Source organism: Stigmatopora nigra, chromosome 5 (genome assembly GCF_051989575.1).
Source record: "Stigmatopora nigra isolate UIUO_SnigA chromosome 5, RoL_Snig_1.1, whole genome shotgun sequence".
NCBI classification, from domain to species: Eukaryota; Metazoa; Chordata; class Actinopteri; order Syngnathiformes; family Syngnathidae; genus Stigmatopora; species Stigmatopora nigra.
In genome coordinates, this window is record NC_135512.1 from 13,160,485 (window position 1) to 13,180,942 (window position 20,458).

General features: G+C 39.7%; 2 protein-coding genes across 2 annotated transcripts in view; both read left to right on the plus strand.

Annotated features, from left to right (window-relative positions):
- Window positions 1–1,485: 1,485 nt before the first annotated feature.
- On the plus strand, window positions 1,486–4,588 carry c5h1orf52 (chromosome 5 C1orf52 homolog). The gene is made up of 3 exons (XM_077717080.1): window positions 1,486–2,049; window positions 2,316–2,526; window positions 3,735–4,588. Exons 1-3 carry the CDS (start codon window positions 1,771–1,773, stop codon window positions 3,887–3,889), a joined length of 645 nt encoding a protein of 214 aa, XP_077573206.1. The 5' UTR covers window positions 1,486–1,770; the 3' UTR covers window positions 3,890–4,588.
- Window positions 4,589–11,134: 6,546 nt separating this feature from the next.
- syde2 (synapse defective 1, Rho GTPase, homolog 2 (C. elegans)) overlaps window positions 11,135–20,458 on the plus strand; it is a 34,388-nt gene continuing 25,064 nt past the window's right edge. The window contains exons 1-3 of the mRNA XM_077717230.1: window positions 11,135–13,321; window positions 19,236–19,516; window positions 19,882–20,215. Coding sequence (XP_077573356.1) covers window positions 11,347–13,321; window positions 19,236–19,516; window positions 19,882–20,215 — 2,590 coding nt within the window. The 5' untranslated portion in view covers window positions 11,135–11,346. The remainder of the gene's footprint in view (window positions 13,322–19,235; window positions 19,517–19,881; window positions 20,216–20,458) is intronic.

Genomic DNA, 20,458 nt, shown 5'->3' on the forward strand with positions numbered 1-20,458 from the left:
AATAGAGAAAGAAGGGAAACAATCAATTCTAAAAAGGTAATGTTCCAATGGAGAGATCTAATCCTTAGCCCCAGAGCAAAAACGACAAATATTTTGCCAAAAAGGCTGTCACACCTTGAGGATTTGTTCAGACTGGACTTCCTGTAAATCTTGAGGCACAGCAGTCGTGCCTTTGTGCAGCTAACCTCTAAAATATTAAGGGTGTATTTGAAGCATTCTGTTACAGAACCTGAAGGGAGGGGATGGAAAGAGATAAGACAGAGGAATGGAACATGAGTAGTAGCTATTTATGGTAAATGTATGATTTATGTTTCCTCGATGCTACGCTTTGTCAGGCAAGCAATTGACCTGTGAACAGGGCCAAAGGCAGCGATCCCCATCAATCCTCTTGACCTTCTGACACAATCAGGCGAACGTGTGGCTCTCGAGCCGCAGGTGGCTTTATGCTTCTTATCATATTGTGTGTATGCTGTGGCTCTATGCCTTGTTTCAACACCAAATGTATCAATGTACATTATAAACAAACAATAACTAATATTTAAAACTTAATATGGAAGACTGGATTATTTTATGCTGCTTCAAACGAGGCGGCCTCTGGAGTCTTGGGTTCAAATCCAGGTCAGTCCACCTGTTTGGATTTTGCATGTTCTCTCTGGGCCTGCATGGGTTTTCTCTGGGTACTCTGGTCTCCTTCCACATTCCAAAATCATGCATGATAATCTGAATGGATACTCTAAATTTTCCCCTAGGTATGGGTGTGAACGTGAATGGTTGTTTGTCTTCTTTTGCCCTGCGATTGGCTGGCCACTGATTCAGGGCCTCTGGCCCCTCGTCAGCTAGGATAGGCTCCGGCACCCCCACGGCCCTTGTGAGGATAAAGCTAAAATGAATGAATGAATGAATTAATTAATTAACTAATGCTTCTGACATAAGGTGTGGCCCTTTGTCTCTGTTTAATTTTTTTTTTATCCTTGCATCTTGTTCAACACCCTGTTCTAACATTAGAGAAACATTTCATGCAAGGTTGCAGCTGTTTCAACTAAACTACCAGATAAGATTGCTACAAACGGGCAAACCTTGTTAATTAAAAAAAAATCCGAAATAAATGCAGATTCATTTCTATCTCACTGTACAGATTTGTAATTCGTTCAAATTGAATGTGAACGCCGGGGTTTTAATGTTTGCCTTTCTTTTGTAACATTTTAGCTTGATTTGACTGACGTCTGGCGGTCAAAATGTGTAGGTGCATGTATTTTCTATAATATCTTCTCAACAAAGGTTGTAGTCTGCACGCTGAAGTCAAACCTATTTAATTAAACGCCCCTTGTATGGCGGGTAGTATGATGTGTACCATTGGTATGAAGATCGTCAGCGAGTTATAACTGGACTGTTAATCATTACGCCTACTGGGCAGCCATCTTGGAGGGGTCAACGTTCCCGTTAAAGCTGTGCATTGTCGTTAAAATTATGATATAACGTACCAATTTTTCAAATACGAAGTGCACAAGTGTGCCACAATACTAATAGGCGTCGTAACGTTCGTACCATACCTTCTACTTAAGCGATAACGGCACAAACGGTCAACGGTATGATGTCTTTGCGACAGTATTTACGACATATTTTTAACAAACCACTTTACTTCTGTATTGGAGGCTGATTCAAAATGGAGTAAGGTTGTGAGAACGTAATCGAACATATTACCAAAACAAACGAGGTCTATGATTTATCTTAAATGATCAATGTGTACGATACAATATTTATTAATTCATAATGACTGACGACAAGAAGACGGGCTGTTTAGGTTTCTTTTCGAGCTACGACGACTTGAGCGACAGTAGCGACGAGGAGGCTTCGCACCCCCGGAGGGATCAACGCCAGGAATCGCAGACAGACAAATGTTCTCCCCAAGGAAGCAAACAAGAATCTGGCGAAAATCGTTTACCAAAGCCCGACGATCTCTTTAATTCTGTGTCCAAACCAGCGTTTCTCTACAATCCTCTGAACAAGGAGATCGACTGGGATAACCTAACGGTGAAGCCTCCCGAGGAGGTAAGATCAGATGGGAATCTTTACTATCTTTAATATCTAGTTTTCAGAAACATAATCTTGACTTTTCCAGATAATGCACGTCGCACAATTGCGTTCTTTCATTGTGCATGTTCCAATTGCGTTGCTGGGTTCTTCGATGTGATAGTTAAGAGGTGCTTTATGTATGGAAATTTCCTCATCCTAAAGGCCCAGATACCAAATGTGATTTAGCAAACTATGTACTTCATTACTTCAGATTTGATTATACCTTCCCCTGTTGTTTTCAGGCACCTAGGGAGTTTAAACCATGGCTGACAAATGCCGTGCCCCCTCCCCTAAGTTATGCTGCAGAGCCAGAGAAGAAGAAGGGACCACCTCCAGGCATGGACATGGCCATAAAGTGGTCTAATGTGTATGAGGACAATGGTGAAGATGCACCAAAGGCTCACGCAGGAAAAGCACAGTTTCTACCTCCGGAGGAGCAACAACCTGATTCAGGTACTCGATCAGTAACACTTGTTTTTATTTTGGTATGCATAGAAGGGAAAATGTGTCATCATGGTAAAATAGTAGTACATGATGAAATCTAGAGCAACTTGATGGTGTAATGCAAGGGTGTCAGACTCGGGTTGGTTCGCTGTCCGCTAACGTCAACTTGATTTCACGTGGGCCGGACCATTTTAGATATCATATTTAGATTTTTTTTTATACATGTATGAAAAAGAACTGGACTAAAAGCCCTGAATATTCAGTTTTTTATAGATCTAAAACAATGTTTATTTGAGCTTTTTTCTTAAAATTAAATTAATAGATTTTACAAAATGATTTTTTGAACTAAAAACACAAAATTACAATTTATTTAAATGGGGGGAAAATCTGGAAATTTAATATACTTCTATAATCGTTTAAATTTTATCCGAAAACAGAAAGTCGGCACTCATGATTTACTTTCCACACAAAATGATGCGGCGGGCCAAATTTGGCCCCCGGGCCGCAACTTTGACACCTGTGATTTAGACTGTCAAATGTGGCTACAAGACATAATGCCTAGTTCAAATTCTTTATCAAGTACATTTTTCTTTCTATTTGTAGCTGTTTAAATCTCAAATACAAATGTGATGAATTGTGTCGCATGCATGCACATTGTAAGAGGTCATCACGTGCCACAGTGTTTACAGAAGTAAATGTGGTCTCTTCAGGAGGTCTCTACCGCCATGCTTCGATGGTAGATTTAAAGATTTTATGCTGCTGGAGCCAGCTTTCTTTTAACCCGATCGCTTCACAGTGTTGTATCAAGAAGGGGAAAGTGCTTTCTGTAGGGTTATATGTAAATTTTCACAATGCATAAAAAAAAATCAGATGTGTGTTGCATATGGAAATCACAGACTAGAAGTGTGAACAAAGCCTTGTAGCATTAATTCTTTGTAGTAGTTACTGTACTATTATAGCAATCTGTGGAATACTAATACCGTAAATGACCTCTGGTCTCTCTCATCTTTGTTCTTTAATAATATCAAACCAATCTAAGAAAAATCTAAACTTTCATGATCACACTAATAATGTGTTTGCTTATGTAGAAAATAAAAAATCTGCCATTTAATCTTGAAGGATTTTCTCATTTCTGTTGCCTTTTTCCCCAAATACTAATTACAATAACAATTTTCAATTGCTGCTACTTTATCACCACTTTTTCATCTCCTTGTTAGATGATGAATCCAAGAAGTCCCCTACGTCATCCAAGAAACGTCGGGTGGAGAGCTTCCAACAAAAAGAGAAGCGGAAGCGAGATATGGGACAAGCCACTTCGGACAAGAGTTTTGTTGAGGAGGAGAAAAGAATCCTTAGACAAAAGGTGGAGTGAAATCCAAATGGTTAAAAATGGAATTGGTTTCATTTTCTTCCCAATATGAACTTTTTAATTTAGTTTATATCAGGAAATACCCATCTCATTTCTGTTTTTAATAACAACTGGACTGCGAAACTGGTTCTGGATGCAACTAAGCAAAACTTGGGTAAGTGATTATTATGGTAGTTGCATTGTCTTCATGCACATATGCAGACCTTGGAATCCTTTTTGGGTGCACATGACAGTTATTATGATACCATTTCAAGTAATGGACCAATTTAACTTAAAACCTATCTTTTTATACACTATATAACTTAACATGAATTTGTGATTGATATATTTATGTTAAGTATTGAGGAGAAAAGTTAGCGATGGGTTGGTTCTTGAGACAAATCATCGAGATAAAGTTAGGTTGTAGGCTTGAAAAAATGTAAAACCAGTTTGATGCTCCCATCTATTGTTTTCCTGGTGTACAGACTGCATTAAAAAAAAAAAAACCTCCAAAGACCTCTTCATTTTGGAAGCCAGTGTCTAATCTGCAGCCAGGGAGAAGATGTTATGTCCTCAAAGTTGTGTTAAAATTTCTTCACTATTTTAGAATGTAGAAAATTAGTATTAGTAATTGTGCATAAGCCTGTGGTACCATATTAATATTTGACATTTACTTTTTTATGAGGGGAATATCTGAATAAATAAAAACGTGAATGGCCAGAGGACATCTTTGCATTTGTTATAGAAAATTCCTAACTACCTTTATGTCACAACACATTTTAATATAAATTTAGCAATTTGAATTTGTATCATCAGACCTGAATGTGAAAAATGAAAGCAGTTTAATTTGCAATTTAGTATAAATTTCATTATTTTCACCCTTATTATTGAAAATGATCAATATTAATTTATCAATGCATTGATCAATATTAAAATGATCAATATTCATTTATCAATGCATTGATTCAAATAAGAAAAATACAAATGACATTACTCAGAGTTATTTTTTATTATTCAAGTTAAGTATTTAAAATTAAAACTTTGCATTTCAGATTCAGTTTTGAAATTCCCATGTTTCTGATGGCACAACTATATTAATCAACCTTTAGAAAAACACGTTAAAAAAACAAAAACATTTGCCTCCCAAGCAACACTCAATCTATTTTGTTTTCCAAACATGCATGGTAGCTTAAATAATATTAACATTGATTTGACTTACAGCAATTTCTCATATGACATCCACAAATATTTTTGTGTGTAGTGAGGCTCTAACAAAATTTCACTATTTGAATCTTGACTTTTTAATGGTTGTTTCCCCGTGCCCTGCGATTGGCTGGCCACCAAATCAAGGTGTAAACCTGCCTCGTGCCCAAAGTCAGCTAGGATTGGCTCCAGCACCTGTGACCCTTGTCAGGATAAAGCGGTTCAGAAAATGAATTTGGAGCATGTTCTACCCAGGGCCTGTGTGGGTTTTTGTCTTGGTACTCATTTGCTTGAAATGTGGCGCCGCCTGTCAAATTTTACAGTGCAATTCAGAAATGATTTGCAATTACCAGGTTCATCCACTGCAAGGCGCCAGAATACCAGATATCGTTGGCATGTAAAGATATGCAGCTGAACACATAAATTCAACTTTTGGAACTAATCTAAAAATGGCAATTTTTGTCAAAAGTACCCCAGGTTTAATCAATGCCAATGTATTTTTGGCTCAGCTGAAACATTTGAAAATAGCCTAAAAGCCCAAATTGTTATTGTTTTTATTATGTTTACAATGGATGTCCTGCACTTCGTTATCAGCCAATTCTGTGATCGATTCTCTGTCTTCTGCGAGACAGTCGGAGTTCTAGAGGCTCCATAAACTGAGGTTGCTCTCACTTTCCCAGTCAGCCTCTGCTCTACAATTTAACTTATCCTCTTACTGGCACTTTACAGACTTTAAAAGTAGCAAAATGATGTAGTATAACCCAGTACTGACAAAATCTCACAGAAATTGCAGTGAACAAGGAACTAGTCTCATCAAAGTCGTTGTAGTCATCATTCAAGATGAAATATATTTGCAGTCAAAAGGACCATTACGTATGTGACTAATCCAGGGGAAATGGGTAAAGAAACACCTATGCAAAGCCGAGAGAATAAAAGGAGGCGTGTATCCATTTTTATCCAATCTATGGGTTTCTTTGCATAAATTGCCGCTGTCCAAAAGCTGTGTGGTTTATACGGATTGCCAAGAAATGATGTTATTCTTAATAACAGAGTTCTCAACCTATAAAAATGTGAATGTGTAAAATGAGAGTTCCTGATTGGCTCACATGACACTGATTGTCAAAAGTGGCTCTGATTTTTCTGTACACATTCTACTATATTTTTGTATGGTTGCATGGTTTTGTGTGTCGCTTGTCTGGGCGGAATTCATTGTGTGATGTTTATGAACAGATATAAAATGGATTGTGTGTCTTGTTCATCAAATCAAAGCTATTCATAGACCATCTCTTTCCCAGTGGATCAGGGCCCCATCTCCTGCTGGCCATGCTTGGGATATCGACAAAGGACACCGCCTCATTTACATGAATGACTTAAAATCCAGCTTTAGACATTCTACTGACGTTAACACACTGATATGTGGAACGAATTTGTCTTTCTAGACACTTTTTCCAGCCTTGGCTAATGGCCTCAAGTGCAGCGTGAAATTGAAAACTTTCATTTGACCTATCAAACTCAGTGGTAAAGCAGGAATGAGGGACGGCGTTAGTGTCATGTTCGTTTCCCAACACTGATGTGATTGCGGAAGTTCTGCATAAGTGCACTTGTGAGTTAGTAAAGAATTTTTTTTTCAATTTAGCAGATGGTCAAAACGGAGTGATATGTTGGGATTCCTGGGGCCATCCCAGGTCTCTCTGATCAAGATATTGAGCAAATATTGTTTCCTTATTGGAACACATCCTCTAGCTTTTCTCCATAAGTTGAAGAGCACAAAAAGAGCAACAGTTTGTTACTCGGCAGACAAAATCTCCGCTCACTACCAAGTTTGATGGGGCAACAATAGATAAAATTATTTCATGCCATGATAAATCGCTAAAAAGTGAAATAAGTACATCTTTAAATTCATTGAAGAAATTTAAAAGCGCATTTAAATAAATCAATGTTAAAATAAACATGCTTAAATAAATACATAAACATTCAAAGATTACCATTATATGAGACATTGTTTTATTTTTTATTGTTTTGATTTGTTTCTTTTATTTAATTTTGTCTCTCATGCGCTCAATAACGATCTATCCTGTTTGCATGTAGTGTTACACTGCAGGACATTTTTACCAAATTATTTTCAAATTATACTTTCAGGTGTAGAATTCAGATTGCCTCAATGAAACACAACACGCAGAACATGTAACATCATATCATAAACACATAAAATCATGAAATATAACTTTAGTTTTATTCTACTCTAAAACCATTGCAGACAATTCATAGAGAATATGATAAGTATCAATTAAAACCAAATGCAAATATTGACTATTTTAGTTTATTTATTTTCTTTTGTCTTAAATTGGCTGAATATTGAGACCAACCATATGTATGCATGTACATCTATGTGTATGTATTTAAATTTATATATATACATATATTTCAGCAACGCACTTATTTAGTTATATATTTATTTATGTATTTATTTATTAACTTATGTATTACCTATCTATTTATGTCTAAAATGTATTTTCCTGTATCTACATTCTCCCCCTCTTGCTACAGTGACAATGAAATTTCCTAAATACGGGATGAATAAAGTTATCCAATCCAATCCAAATTTAATATTTAAAGCCATTATCGCACGGTGCGACTTCTAATTAAGTGCTACTTGGTTTCATTTTCTAGATCAGCTTGTTTCTTCTGCCTTTGAAAATGCAGTGAAAATTGTAGTGCCAAAATATCGTATTCAAGCGGCCACATCAACCTTTGACATTCAAGTAAATTTTATCTCATTGTAAAATATCAATGACCATGTTCCAATATAATGCGATTCTAGGATAGAAAGCTCCAAGCCCCTGCATAAAGCTTCACTGACAGGGATCATCAGCCTAATTTATACCCTGAGAAAGGCTTGTGTCCAACACATAAATTTAGTTGGGGAGCTCACCCAGAAAAGAGAAAAGCCAATAAAACAGCCAGGATGGAGAAGGCTAGCCAGAAACACAGAGATTGGAAACAAAAGGCAGCCATCAGGAGTGGAGACCCAACAGCTGCGAAGCTCCAATGCATGGTCAGGTGCAGACACACACCCATAGCAAATATAGAGTCCGTCCACTGTTCATTTCCTTTTGCTTCAGTTTTCTTTCTATTGTGAAAAGGGGGCCAACAAAGCAGATGTTCTGCCACTACCTTCACAAAGGCTGAATTTGACTGCATAGTGTGGTTCTCCTGGGCATATCAGAGCAAGTATTTATTCATCATCTGGACCACTTATCCTCAAAAGGGTAGTGGGAACAACAAGTATGCCAGGTATGCAAAACATTCCTAACATAAATATTCCACTTAGCCTTGTTACCTTTTCAGAAAATACTGTCCACATTTTGCAGTGTGTGCATGGAGTCTAAAGGTGTTCTCCCAATCCCCCTTGTTCATTCTGTTCCCCTCTGGGTCGCTTTTTTCATAAAAACACATTATGCAGCCTGCAGGTTTTGACCTGAAAATAACTGCCCAGACAGTCTAGTCTGTCAGTCGGGGAGGCAAGCTGAGGCGTCAGGGACTCCACGGCTCCTGCAGTGTAATAACAGATGCTTATCATGTTTTACTGAGGGTAGTGGTGACTGTGTGAGGTGCGCTCAGGATGGGATCCAGAATGTATAGTTTTGGCAAGACATGCCCTGAGTTAAAAGCTTTCAAGCAAGGGATTGTTTTTTAGAAGTTGTGAGTTTGTTTGCGTGTTTGTGTATTTGTGTTCTGACGACAGATCAACTGTGCACGAATACAACAGCAGCTTTTCAGCAGCTTGTCTCTTTGCGCATTCCAGGTAAAGACAACAGCAAACAAATGGCTTAAGGTTCAAATGAAGAATGTTTGATTGTTTTTCTATGCTGCCTCAGTGTTTTTTTTAGAAGAGGGGATTACTCAGACTATACTTCAGATAAAGTGGCAAATATCCATCATTTGGCGATTTGTGTGTAAAATGTGTACAGGTTTCATATTTTCCATTATGAGGACCCAAGAAAAAGACCACTTATTATAAAAAAAAAAAAACCCTGTGACAATTAAAAGCACACAATTATCACCACCTTACATTTTTTTTCTTTTTTTCGTCCTGCAAAAGGTCCCACGGATTTTTTACTGTAACATGAGAGTTGTTGTCTCGGCTGTTTGCTAAAATGTCTTCACACCCACCAGTGAAAATGAAGAACTCAATTTATTTCACATTTCAGCGACAAATATGTGCAAAATTCAAAAGCCTGCCAGTACCTTTTGATTTGGGAGATACATTTAATACTCCCATGACATGGAATTGCCTTTGTTTTTTTAATACATTTATTTTATTTAACAGAGAGGAGGAATTAATTTGAAAGTGTATTTAAAAAATACCTCTCAGTTGACGTAACATGTACAGCAGTGGCGGTCCGTGCATTTTCTCGTAGCGTCTCCAACGAATCAATCCAACCCTCAAAAACTATTCTACAGGTATAAAACCTCTATTGCAGCTACAGCTGCGACACAAAAAAATTATTAATAATAACCTAAGTATCAATACGTATTGATGGACAAAATATAATATATGATTCAGATATTTCTTAGGCCAGCAGAGAAGGCCTTGCACTCCCTGACTGATGTACAGTGTTGACATCATTCGCAAATTTTGTTAAGGCACGCCCCTTTTCTTAACAAAAAGTATAGATATTAAAATGTGCATGATATGTATTTATTCACAACTTCATTTCTTAAATGTTAATGCTCTCTGTTAGCTATGATAGTATTCATGTGTACACATTATACATAGAATATCTATGCACTAGCTTTCCCTTGAGCTGTGAGGTCTCTCTGAATCACTATTACATTCATCAAAATCATTCATTAAATCATTAAATTTAATAAGACACCAAAGAGATTTTCCATTGGGGTTAATAAACGAGTGTGTATGTTTAGGCAGCTGAGTAAACATATGTACAGTCTTAGACAAACACACAACTTTAAAAAATAAACTTATGTAACGTTTGGTGAAATATCCATACAACGGCAATTGCTTTTCATGACTTTTCATTATTTTTGTAAAATGCGCCAGGCATATGCCCTCAAGCAGGGTGACAACCGGACTCATTAATGCTATGATAATAGTACACTTCTTCTCTTCACTCACACTCGGACTAATTTTATTAGTAGCCAAAGAAAAGCAAAGAGTAGGAACAGAGCGGAACAGTGACTTATGAGAGAGACCTTTTGGAAAAGAGTCTTCTGTACATAGTTTGAACCCTTAAATATTACTGTAAACACGCATTACCTCTTCTACTGTGAAACAACATGTTTTCAAGAGCGTACGTAACTAGCAGCTTTGAATGAAATATATTCATATGTTTTGAATTAAATGAATCCCTGGAGATTCTTTTCTCAAGTTTTGCAGACATGAAAGATTTTCTTTCACCTTCATATAATATGAGAGAGAGATGGAGGGAGGGAGGGAGAGAAAAAGAGAGGGGGAGGGGGGGGAGTGAGGGATGGTGGGAGAGAGGGCAAGAGTGAAGGAGGGAGGCAGAGAGAGGGGGAGCGAGAGAGTGGGAGACAGGGAGAGTGGAGGAGAGTGGGGGAGAGAGGGAGAGAGGGAGAGAGGGAGAGAGGGAAAGAGGGAGAGAGAGGGAGAGAGGGGGAGAGGGAGAGAAGGAGAGAGGGAGAGAGAAAAGGGGGAGAGAGGGAGGTCAAGAGAAACAGGGAGGGGGAGAAGAGGGAGAGAGGCAAGAGAGAGAGAGGGAGGGTAGGAGGGATGGTGAGAGAGAGGGAAGGAGAGAGGGAGAGAAGGGAGAAGGGAGTGAGAGAGAGGGAGTAAAAGAGGGAGGAAGTGGGGGAGAGAGAGGAAGGGAGAGAGGGAAGGAGAGAGGGAGAGAAGGAAGGAGGGAGTGAGAGAGAGGGAGTAAAAGTGGGAGGAAGTGGGGGAGAGAGAGGAAGGTAGAGAGGGAGGTAGACAGAAGGAGGGAGAGAGTGGGAGAGAGAGGGAGGGTGAGAAGTAGGGAGGGAGAGAGGGAATGACGGAGAGAGGGAGGGGGTGGCGGAGCTAGAGAGAGGTTGGAGGGGACAGCACAAGCAAGCAAGCGAGCGAGCGAGCGAGCGAACGTCACGGAGTGTGCCTCCAGTGCGGAGGTGACAGCAGAGAATGGAGACGAGGCTCCCGGGGCGAGCTCAGAGCGCGGCGAGCGAGGAGAAGCCACTCTGCGATTTCCCCCTGGAGTAGGCGCTTTGAAAGGAAAGGAACCGGGAGGAAGTGAACTTTTCGGGGGCATTGGAAAGGAATGGCTGATCCTCTGCGGAGGACTTTACTAGCGAAACTCCGTGGGAAAAAAAACAAGAAGGGAGAAACGCTCGGCGCTGGATTGGGCTCCACTGTAGCTGCTGCGAACGCGGGCCGAGAAGGTAAAGAAAAAGTTTTGCAAATGCAGCGTGACTCCGCCGAGGCTCGCCCGCTAGTCACGCCGCTGTCAGGCCTGGATTACTCGGCAGAGAGAATGAGCACGTACGAGAATTGTGTTGACGGGCCGGTGGTGCAAGCCACCGCGGGGGTTGAGTTGCTCCGGCTGGGTCGGTCAGTGCACTTAGCCGGCTCGTGTCCGCCGTTGCACAGCAGCGGGGGCAGGGTTCGGGTTAATGGCCAGCTCCCGGGGGTCTCACTTCAAAGAGAGGTGCAGTTTGCGGGACATGCGATTACAGGGGCTAATAGGAGCCACTGGGAGCCGGCGTGTGATGACACGATCACCATTTCAGGAGGGCTGTCCTCTGTAGACACGCCAGCCCAGAGGAAACGCTTCATTTCAGTCCCCTGGCAATGCAGCGTCGGGGATTCAATTGGCTTCGGGGACAATTCCAATCATATTTATTCCTATGCACAAACTGTGAACTCCCCTGCTTCTGACGGCGAGCCCCCAGCTCAAGGACAATCCCAACACGTGTCAAGGACTGTCCTTGCTGTGAATGTACATAATGCCAACAACCAAAGTTTGAACACACCAGTACTTACAAATCCAGACAATGCTCAAACAGAAGAAACCCTCTTCAGAACAATTGAGAGCTACGACCCCACATATTCTGGCGATTTGAGGGGCCCTCTGCAGAGCCCAGCCTTCTTCCCAACCGAGCTAGAAATATGTGACATTAGTGTTGCATCCATATGTGATACAAAGGGATCACTCAAGTATCCTTTAGAAAGTGAAGATGAGGATTATTATGATAATGAAATTCTGCCTTTCTATGAAACTAGGGCAAACAGTGCAAGTGATAGTGGAGATGTGGTGGCATTGCCTCAGTTAAGTCATGATGAACGACATGTTGATGAGAAACGCAGTGCCCAGGAAACAGACAGGCTTAGGAATCAGCTGAAAGAGGCATATTATCTCCTGATAAATGCTATGAATGATATCAATTTGGATCAGCAGGTCAATGTTGATTTTAGTGAGCATCAGGCACCCTCTTCTTGCAGTAGCCAGTCTAGGGACAGCTTGTGCTCAAGGTTGTCTCCCAGACACATGGACAGTGACTCGTGGTCATCTGGAGGTGAACACAGCACCCAGCAGGTTTCTGACACAGATTCCTTGCTACTGTGTCTTGGTGCAACCATTGAGTCTGGTCATAGACCTATTTTAAAAAGTAAGAGTATGGTTAATCTACCTCTGCCTAAGAAAACATCCTCTTTGGTGCGCTGCGCTAGTGACAGAGATATCAGGTATCCAGGAGGACCTTTACAGGGCACAAATCTTCTTAGAATTATTCCATTCATGTATGATGACGAAATGGTTTCAGAACTAAAATCAGATAAAGACAGTGAGGATGCTGGTAAGCTTTCAAAACCTCAGGTGGTCTTCGATGACGCCAGCAGCGGGAAGCTTTTTCATTTAACTGCTGGTGGGAACCTTGTTCAAAGTAGTGGTTCCATCAACAGCCTAACTGGTTCTTCGGACAGCAACACAGAGGGATTATTAATGCCTCTGAGTCCTGATAACATACTACAGCCAACTGAAGTTCCAGGTACAGGCAACCACTTACTCAAAGGCAATGGTGTCACTGTCAACAAGATGCAACAGTGGATGCACAAAGGTCGCCTGTTGTCATCTGAAATGAAGCAACGGATAGAAGGTTCATCCTCATCCTGCGGTAGGAGCCAAACCCATGAACGTCCTTCTCCTGAGGCCAGTCTGAGTGGATCAGGGGTCCAAATGGCCTGCCAAGTGGTAAAATCTGTCAAGTCTCCTGCAAGCAAGACACCGCAAAACTCAGGTAGGATGGCCGCATGGAGTGGCCTCAACTCCTGAGGAACTCCTAAATCAGCGAACACTCACCCTCCTTCCTGTATGATTACTGTCACCATCCTCCACTCATAGTACACTCCGCCTGGTGGCACTCCTCCTCTTCTGGATGTAAAGCAAAGGGAAGAGACAGCTCAAACCTCTTTGCTTTCTTGAAAGATTCTCTTAACCGGTGGTGGGGTCTCTCCTTCAAACTAATCTAAGCCCATTTTAACAATAAATTAATAGCACATCAGGTTTTAGATGGGATCACTCACATTATTGTTCAATAACAACTAACTCATTCTTACTGTTCCAGTTCTCCTGGTGTTGGTGGTGAGATTTGTGCGTCTGAACGACATGATTATGAAATGTGAAACCATCTGTATCATGAAACCATTTCCAGTAGATTTTGACACATCTTTTTTGTTCGAATAGAAATACATACAATTTCAGGCTTTCAATTCCTAAAAATTGTTAAACTATGCCGCAAGGTTTATTTTCTCATGAATTCTATATGCGATTCATTAATTTTGAATGGAGTTGTTGTATACATATTGTTTAGCCATGGCATTTTTATGTTTGGTTCAATACAGAAAGTACACTAGATATTTATCTGAGATTTTAGAACATAAGCGGCACGGCGGGGTAAGTGGTTAGCACAAATCCTGGTTGGTCCACCTGTGTGGAGTTTGCATGTTCTCCTCGGACCTGCGTGGGTTTTCTCCGGGGACTCCGGTTTCCACCCACATTCCAAAGACATGCATGGTAGGCTGATTGGACACTCTAAATTGCCCCTAGGTATGAGTGTGGGTGTGAATGGTTGTTTGTCTCCTTGTACCCTAAAATTGGGTGGCCACCAATTCCGTGTGTCCCCCACCTCTTGCCCAAAGTCAGCTGGGCTAGGCAGCACCCCCACGACCTTAGTGAGGATAAAGCGTTTCAGAAAATGATGAGATTTTAGAGTACCGTCACTCTCAGGAATTTAAAATATGAACTAATTGTTCTTATCATGTTTTTGCCCTCTGCATTTGAGCTGCTGCATTAGTTCCTTCATGAGCAAAGAGTTGAGGTGTCTTGTTTGCAAGCTGTTGTTGACTGTCAGCGCTGTGCTTCTAGAAATAGAGTGTGATATGTGTGGCTGCTCAGAGGAAGGCCTCTGTGTTCACACTCCACTGGAATATCATACAGTCTGTAATTCACTGAAACCAGTCTCTCACAAAATGTTCTGATTCAATTTCAAAATTCCTGCACTTCACCAAAACCTACTTGAATATATCCATAAAATCAACATACATTGCACGGTACATAAATTATTGTCATAATAAACCCATGACATTTGTTAATTTCTAATGGATAGCGTACTTGCTAGATGAGCAATATCAGAACATTTTCCCTTGACACTGAGTACTGAATGATAAATTTGTGGAACCTTACTTTTTATAGTCCCCAGAGTTTGGAATCTACCAAGCTTTTTTATTCCCCACTGAACATTTCCACAGCTGTGGCCAGTGGAATCCAGAACAGAACAGGAGCCAGTGCACTCTCTGGTTGTGTTTGAGGGCAAGGGGGTAGGGCTGTCATGTTGCCTTCCTCCCCAGTCATTAACTCAGGGCAGCTCCATGGTAACTTGCATTTAAAGGAGACATTGGATTGAATTTTTGGGATGCCATTCCTGCTGTTTAACTTGTTTGCGTGGCGTCACTTTCGTCCCATGATTGAACAATGCATTCTTGCTCAGAGTATTCCAGCAATTAATAGAATAACATTAGTGCACTGAAGATAGGCCACTATGTTAGAAGCGTTATATTTATTTAGAGCAATACATCAGACGCTGACTAGGTTGCCTTTTATTTAGAATCTCAATAAGTTGGGTGATGATCTTTAAATGGAGCTTTTAAAGACATACAGACAAATAATGCAGTAGAAATGCATTGGTATTTTTCAGAGCACCCTTTCTAAAGTATTCATACTGCCAACTGATGGTAGACCTGGGTGATAAAATGAGAACGATAATTATCGTCAAATAATGTTTGTCAACAATAATAAAAACCTTCCTTACTTGTATTGCAATTACACCACCTGAACATCGCAAAGAATGGGGGTGCTGATGCGACATAAAGGCTAGTTCCAAATGCCATTTTTAACCAATGTTAGCTACAGAGCTGCCAACACAGAGCATGAAAGCAAAAGGGCTATAACACCCAAAATGAGATATTATGAGGTGCAGGACAACACTTAGCCGACACACTAAAAGATCCAAGTGATGTCTCCCTGTCATTTTCTTTCTTTTTTTTTTATTTCTCTTTTTAAATACCTCCAAATAATTGTGCACAAAGAGCAGCCTTATCAAAAAATGTCCTTACCCTACTGTCCTCATTTGAGGACAGCCTGTAATTCTTTTCTTACTTGATATCAAGGAGTTTCACAATTTTGTGCAAATCTTATGAAAACGTTGCAAAAATCTAAAACTTGCCAAGTTAGGTTAAAATGGGTTAAGTTCTTCTAACTTTTTTGTAATGGCCAAATGTGAGGCTGAAAATAGTTTGCATGCCACTGGTGATGATGTCTTCAGTTGATTATTTTATTAATTTCATATTGCGCAGTAACTTTTGGTTTAAAGGCAAATTAATAAAATAAAGATGCTTGTCAATATTCCTACAGATTTTATTATTCATTACTTTTCATGGCGTAAGTTGGGAGTTGTCCTATATTTATTGCACAACAGAAATTTGAAAGAAAAAAAATGTAATAGTTATCGAGATAATTATAGAATATCGACTGATACTTTCTTTTTGTTTCATCATGATAACAATTTTTGTCATATCGCCAAGGCCTACCTGATAGTGTGAGTTCACTCACCTGACTTCGGTACAGGCAAGTGTGGGATCAATATCCACTTGGCGGTGGTTTGTTTGAGCATGCAAATGGTTGTCTATCTCTATCTGTGCCCTATAGCTGACTAGCGACCACTCTAGTGGGCAATAGGCCTTTTGCCCAAAGTCTGCTGGGATAGGTTCCAGCAATCCTTGCAAGGATACGCAGTATGGATGATGAATTTATGAAATGGTATCGTACAACACATCCCACTCAGCAAATTTTTCCCAATAAATATGTAGGTATTGCCATTTTGGCAATATTGTTTTTATCTGAACATGTTTAGGCATTTGGGTTCAACACAATGGACTTTAGAAGATGTAGTGTATGCATTTGGCAATGCTGCCAAGAAAGCCCAGCAGGATGTGAGTGTTGACGTGTAATGTAACCACAGACAATGTCAGACGTCTGTTGATGTAAAAAGAGGAAAATCTACTCAGAGGGTTCCCATTACCATATGAATGTGCATCAACAGGATGTATGGTAAACGGCAAAGATCCCAATTTGGAAGCGATGCCAAAACGCTACATACAACAAAGTGTTACTTGTATGGAGTGAGAAATGTTGTTGATCTAGGTTTTTCTCTGATCAAAAGAAGAGCATCTGTGGAGACAAGCTAAAAGGAAGACTTGTGGGAAACTGGATAAAGTATTGCATGGAGAAAGTAAATGCCTCATTTAGTAGATTTGGATACAGAATATATTTAGGGAGAGTTTTAGGGGCAGTACTACAGGTTTTAATAGTATATAAAGAGGAAAAAAGCGTTGTCTGTTTTTAGCTCTGTCGCCAAACCGTAACACTTCCCATCTTACCGCCACTTTTTCTCTCTTCCGCCCACACAGACATGCAAACCGTATATTATTGTGCTTTGGCCATCTGGTACCTTTATAGGGGTGTGAGATTTATGTAGTCTCTCTGCATTCTCTACAAAGCACCACACAACAGGAAAGCAGATTGTGCAGATCTGTTATGCAAATGTATTTGTCACATAGGTCACTGCTCTCTCTTTTTAAATAAAAGAAATCACTAAAAAGACCAAAATGTCTAAAAGCCAAAACATAGCTTAGTAGTATAGATTTATAAATCTCAAGATCAATCTGTCCATCAATCTATATTTATGCACTTTTAATTATTATTTGCTACTGCTTATTCTTTTCAGAGTTTCAGGGACATAAACAGGCATAAAACGATAACAAAATTACAAAACCGTTAGTCATGAATTCCATTTAATGGCTTGTTGCTTTAGAATGTGTTTGTCCAAAGAAGGAGTGTGATAGTGGAGAGAGTGTTAAGGCTGTAAACCCGGAGTTGTCGTCTGGAATGTTATTCATGTTAGCACACGTTTTTCTTTCCAGTTATGAAAGACCCTCAAAGAAGATGTTACCGACTACAGTACCATTCTTGTCTTTCAGGACCGACACCATACGAGCTTGGACATTAGTTGACTCCTAAATTGGGTTGTTGCTTTTAATTATCTACAGTTACCACTGTGCCAGCGACACAGATATGCTTCGAGAAATTACAATGAGTCGTAATTTCATCAAAATGAACTTTTGGTTAAGTTAGAATGGTGTGAAAAGATAAAAGTTTTGATTCATTTTGATAAAACATTGATGAGAACGACTTTATATTATTAATGTAGGTGACATAGTTTTAAATTAAAAGATTTTCATATGGTGCTGTGCCTTGAGAATTTTTCAATGCCGCAGCTAAAAAAACATTAGGAAACATTGAGCTACTGTGAAAACACTAAATCAACACTTTCAGCAGTATTTGGGTATTTTTTGGGGGGATTATAGCTCTATTCCAGTTTGGATGGAAACCAGAGGAATATGATTGTTTTATGTTTTCTTTTCAGGCCATTCATTCATATTCTGAAATGCTTTATCCTCACAAGGCGTGTCAGGGGTTTGAATTCTTTGTAATATAACTTTTGCTGTCTTAAATTTGGTGGATATGTGAAAGGAAATTAATAATAGTGGGAAAAAAATGTTTGTCACAACAAGGCATTTTAATGGTATTGTTATTGGTACTAGGACAAAAACAGACTTTTAAATATTGTTGCCGGGAACTTTCCTCAGCACAACATGTAAACAACATACTTATCGTTCTGCTCCTCAGAAACAGGAAACATGCCAGTCAAGCAGCTGTTGTTATTTAAAAACAATCTGGATTATTTGAACCTTTAATTGTCAAAACTGATATTTGTGAAATTAATCATCACTGAGACGCCTAGTGGTGTAGAGGTTCACTCGCCCGACTTCTCTTCAGGCAGGCACGGTCTCGATTCCTGCTGGTCATGATAAGATTGTATGCGTATTGGTCAAAATACCTGAACATGATCCTGAGAATTTATGCCAATCTGGTCGATATTTCGGTGATTATGAAAATATGTTGAAAAATAGCCAGACTACATTCATCCATACAAAAAATATCCACCCATCCAAACATCATATCCATTCCAAAATTTATGACTTTAATGTATGATTTTACTGTGGACACACCTTTTGTTTCTTGATACAGATGTTTCCTCAAATTGAATTTAATCTATTGTTTGCAATTTGTATTCTAATTGAGATTATTGCAATGAATCAATCTGGTGCACAGTGTTGTAATGGCTAAAATGTATATCTCTCAGCAGAGAGGGCCTGGTTTTGGATGTTGGTTAAGGGCCTCCTGTATGAGGCATGCATGTCCTCCTTGGGCTTTCTTTGGTTTTCTCTGGCTATTAGCCATAGATTGTAAAAAAACATGTTAATTGGAGACACTAAATTGGCCATAATTGTGAATATGATGGTTGTTTGTCTATACATACCTTCTTAGTGACTGACAACCATTTCAGCATATACCCTTCCTCTATACCAAAGTCAGCTGCTATTGGCTCTTATGCACCCACGATCCTGATGGGGCCCAATTGTTTAAAACATGCATGGATGGATTATAGTCATGATTCATTTGGTTCTAAGGTATCCAGGCTTGACATGGTGCCCTTCCAATTCTCTAACATTGTCTTTTTATTGCCCATTTAGCTCTTATTGAGAATGTCCAATCTCAAGAGGCCTCCAGGGCAAATGAGCTTTCAGCAAGGCGGCCACACCTCCATAGCATCACGGTTGCGAAGAAGCGCAACTGGCTGCAGCAGAGCACACTTGGAAAGAACCATTCCAATAAAGATGAGGTGCAAGGAAAGCTGGGACCAGAGGAGGATGTCTTCCTGGGCTATCCACAGCCACCATCCAGTCCTTCTGCAGAACAAACAAGAAGTTCCGGGGCACTTTCTCCACGTCCATCACCCCTGCACATAAACAAGGTTAATTTAACACTTTTACGTCTCTTGATAAAAACTTGATGGATAATTTAACATTTTAAAGATTTGAGATATTTACTTTTGACTAAGCAGCTTCACAATTGCTATATAACAACTAATAAATTGTTGTGATGGTGTTGAGATCAGACCTTTCAAGATTTGAATGTCATTACATTATTGAGCATCGAGTAGCATAGAATTTTGTAATGTTAACTAGTTAAACTAGGATAATTGTCAAGCTCATTACGAAGGTTGACACCTTTGAGTAATACAACTTCAATTAAAAGGAACATAGTCTTAATATTAATGCAAATAAATGCATTCGAATATTCCTGAATTTGTTTTCATTATCAATTGTCCTGATCTAGGTGAGCATGCCGCCTCATCCCAAGAGTGTCGACCCAGCAGAGGAGAATGATGCTGATGATGAAGGAGAGATCTGGTACAACCCAATTCCTGAGGAAGATGACCTTGAAATGTCCAAAAGACCTTCGGGCCAGCTGCTTCCCCCGAGTCATGCTGAGCCTCGTAGAGAACGAGATGCAGGTCAAATTGCAAGGACCCTGGAAGCTAGTGGAGCAAAGTCACTCGGAGAAAGCAATTCAGTAGATGTTCAGGGAAATGATGCGCTACATCCGCAAAGTGCAGCGTTTGCTTCTAAACATCAAGTGGAAGGAGGACCCTTTACCAGCAAATCTATGGGTAAGTTAAGAAATTATACCTCTTTTGTCCCATTTTCCCACCAAACCTCTTGATATTCTCAACTTATTATTTTAATTTTTTATTTTATTGGATTTAATATGGAGGCATGGCGAGAGACTGGTTATCATGTTTACTTAACAGTTTTGATTGTAGATTTTACTCCAATTTCCTCCTGTGTAGGCTAAATGTAGCCTTTTTGAACACAACATATTCAAGGATATTTTTATACTTTCCTGCGGTGCA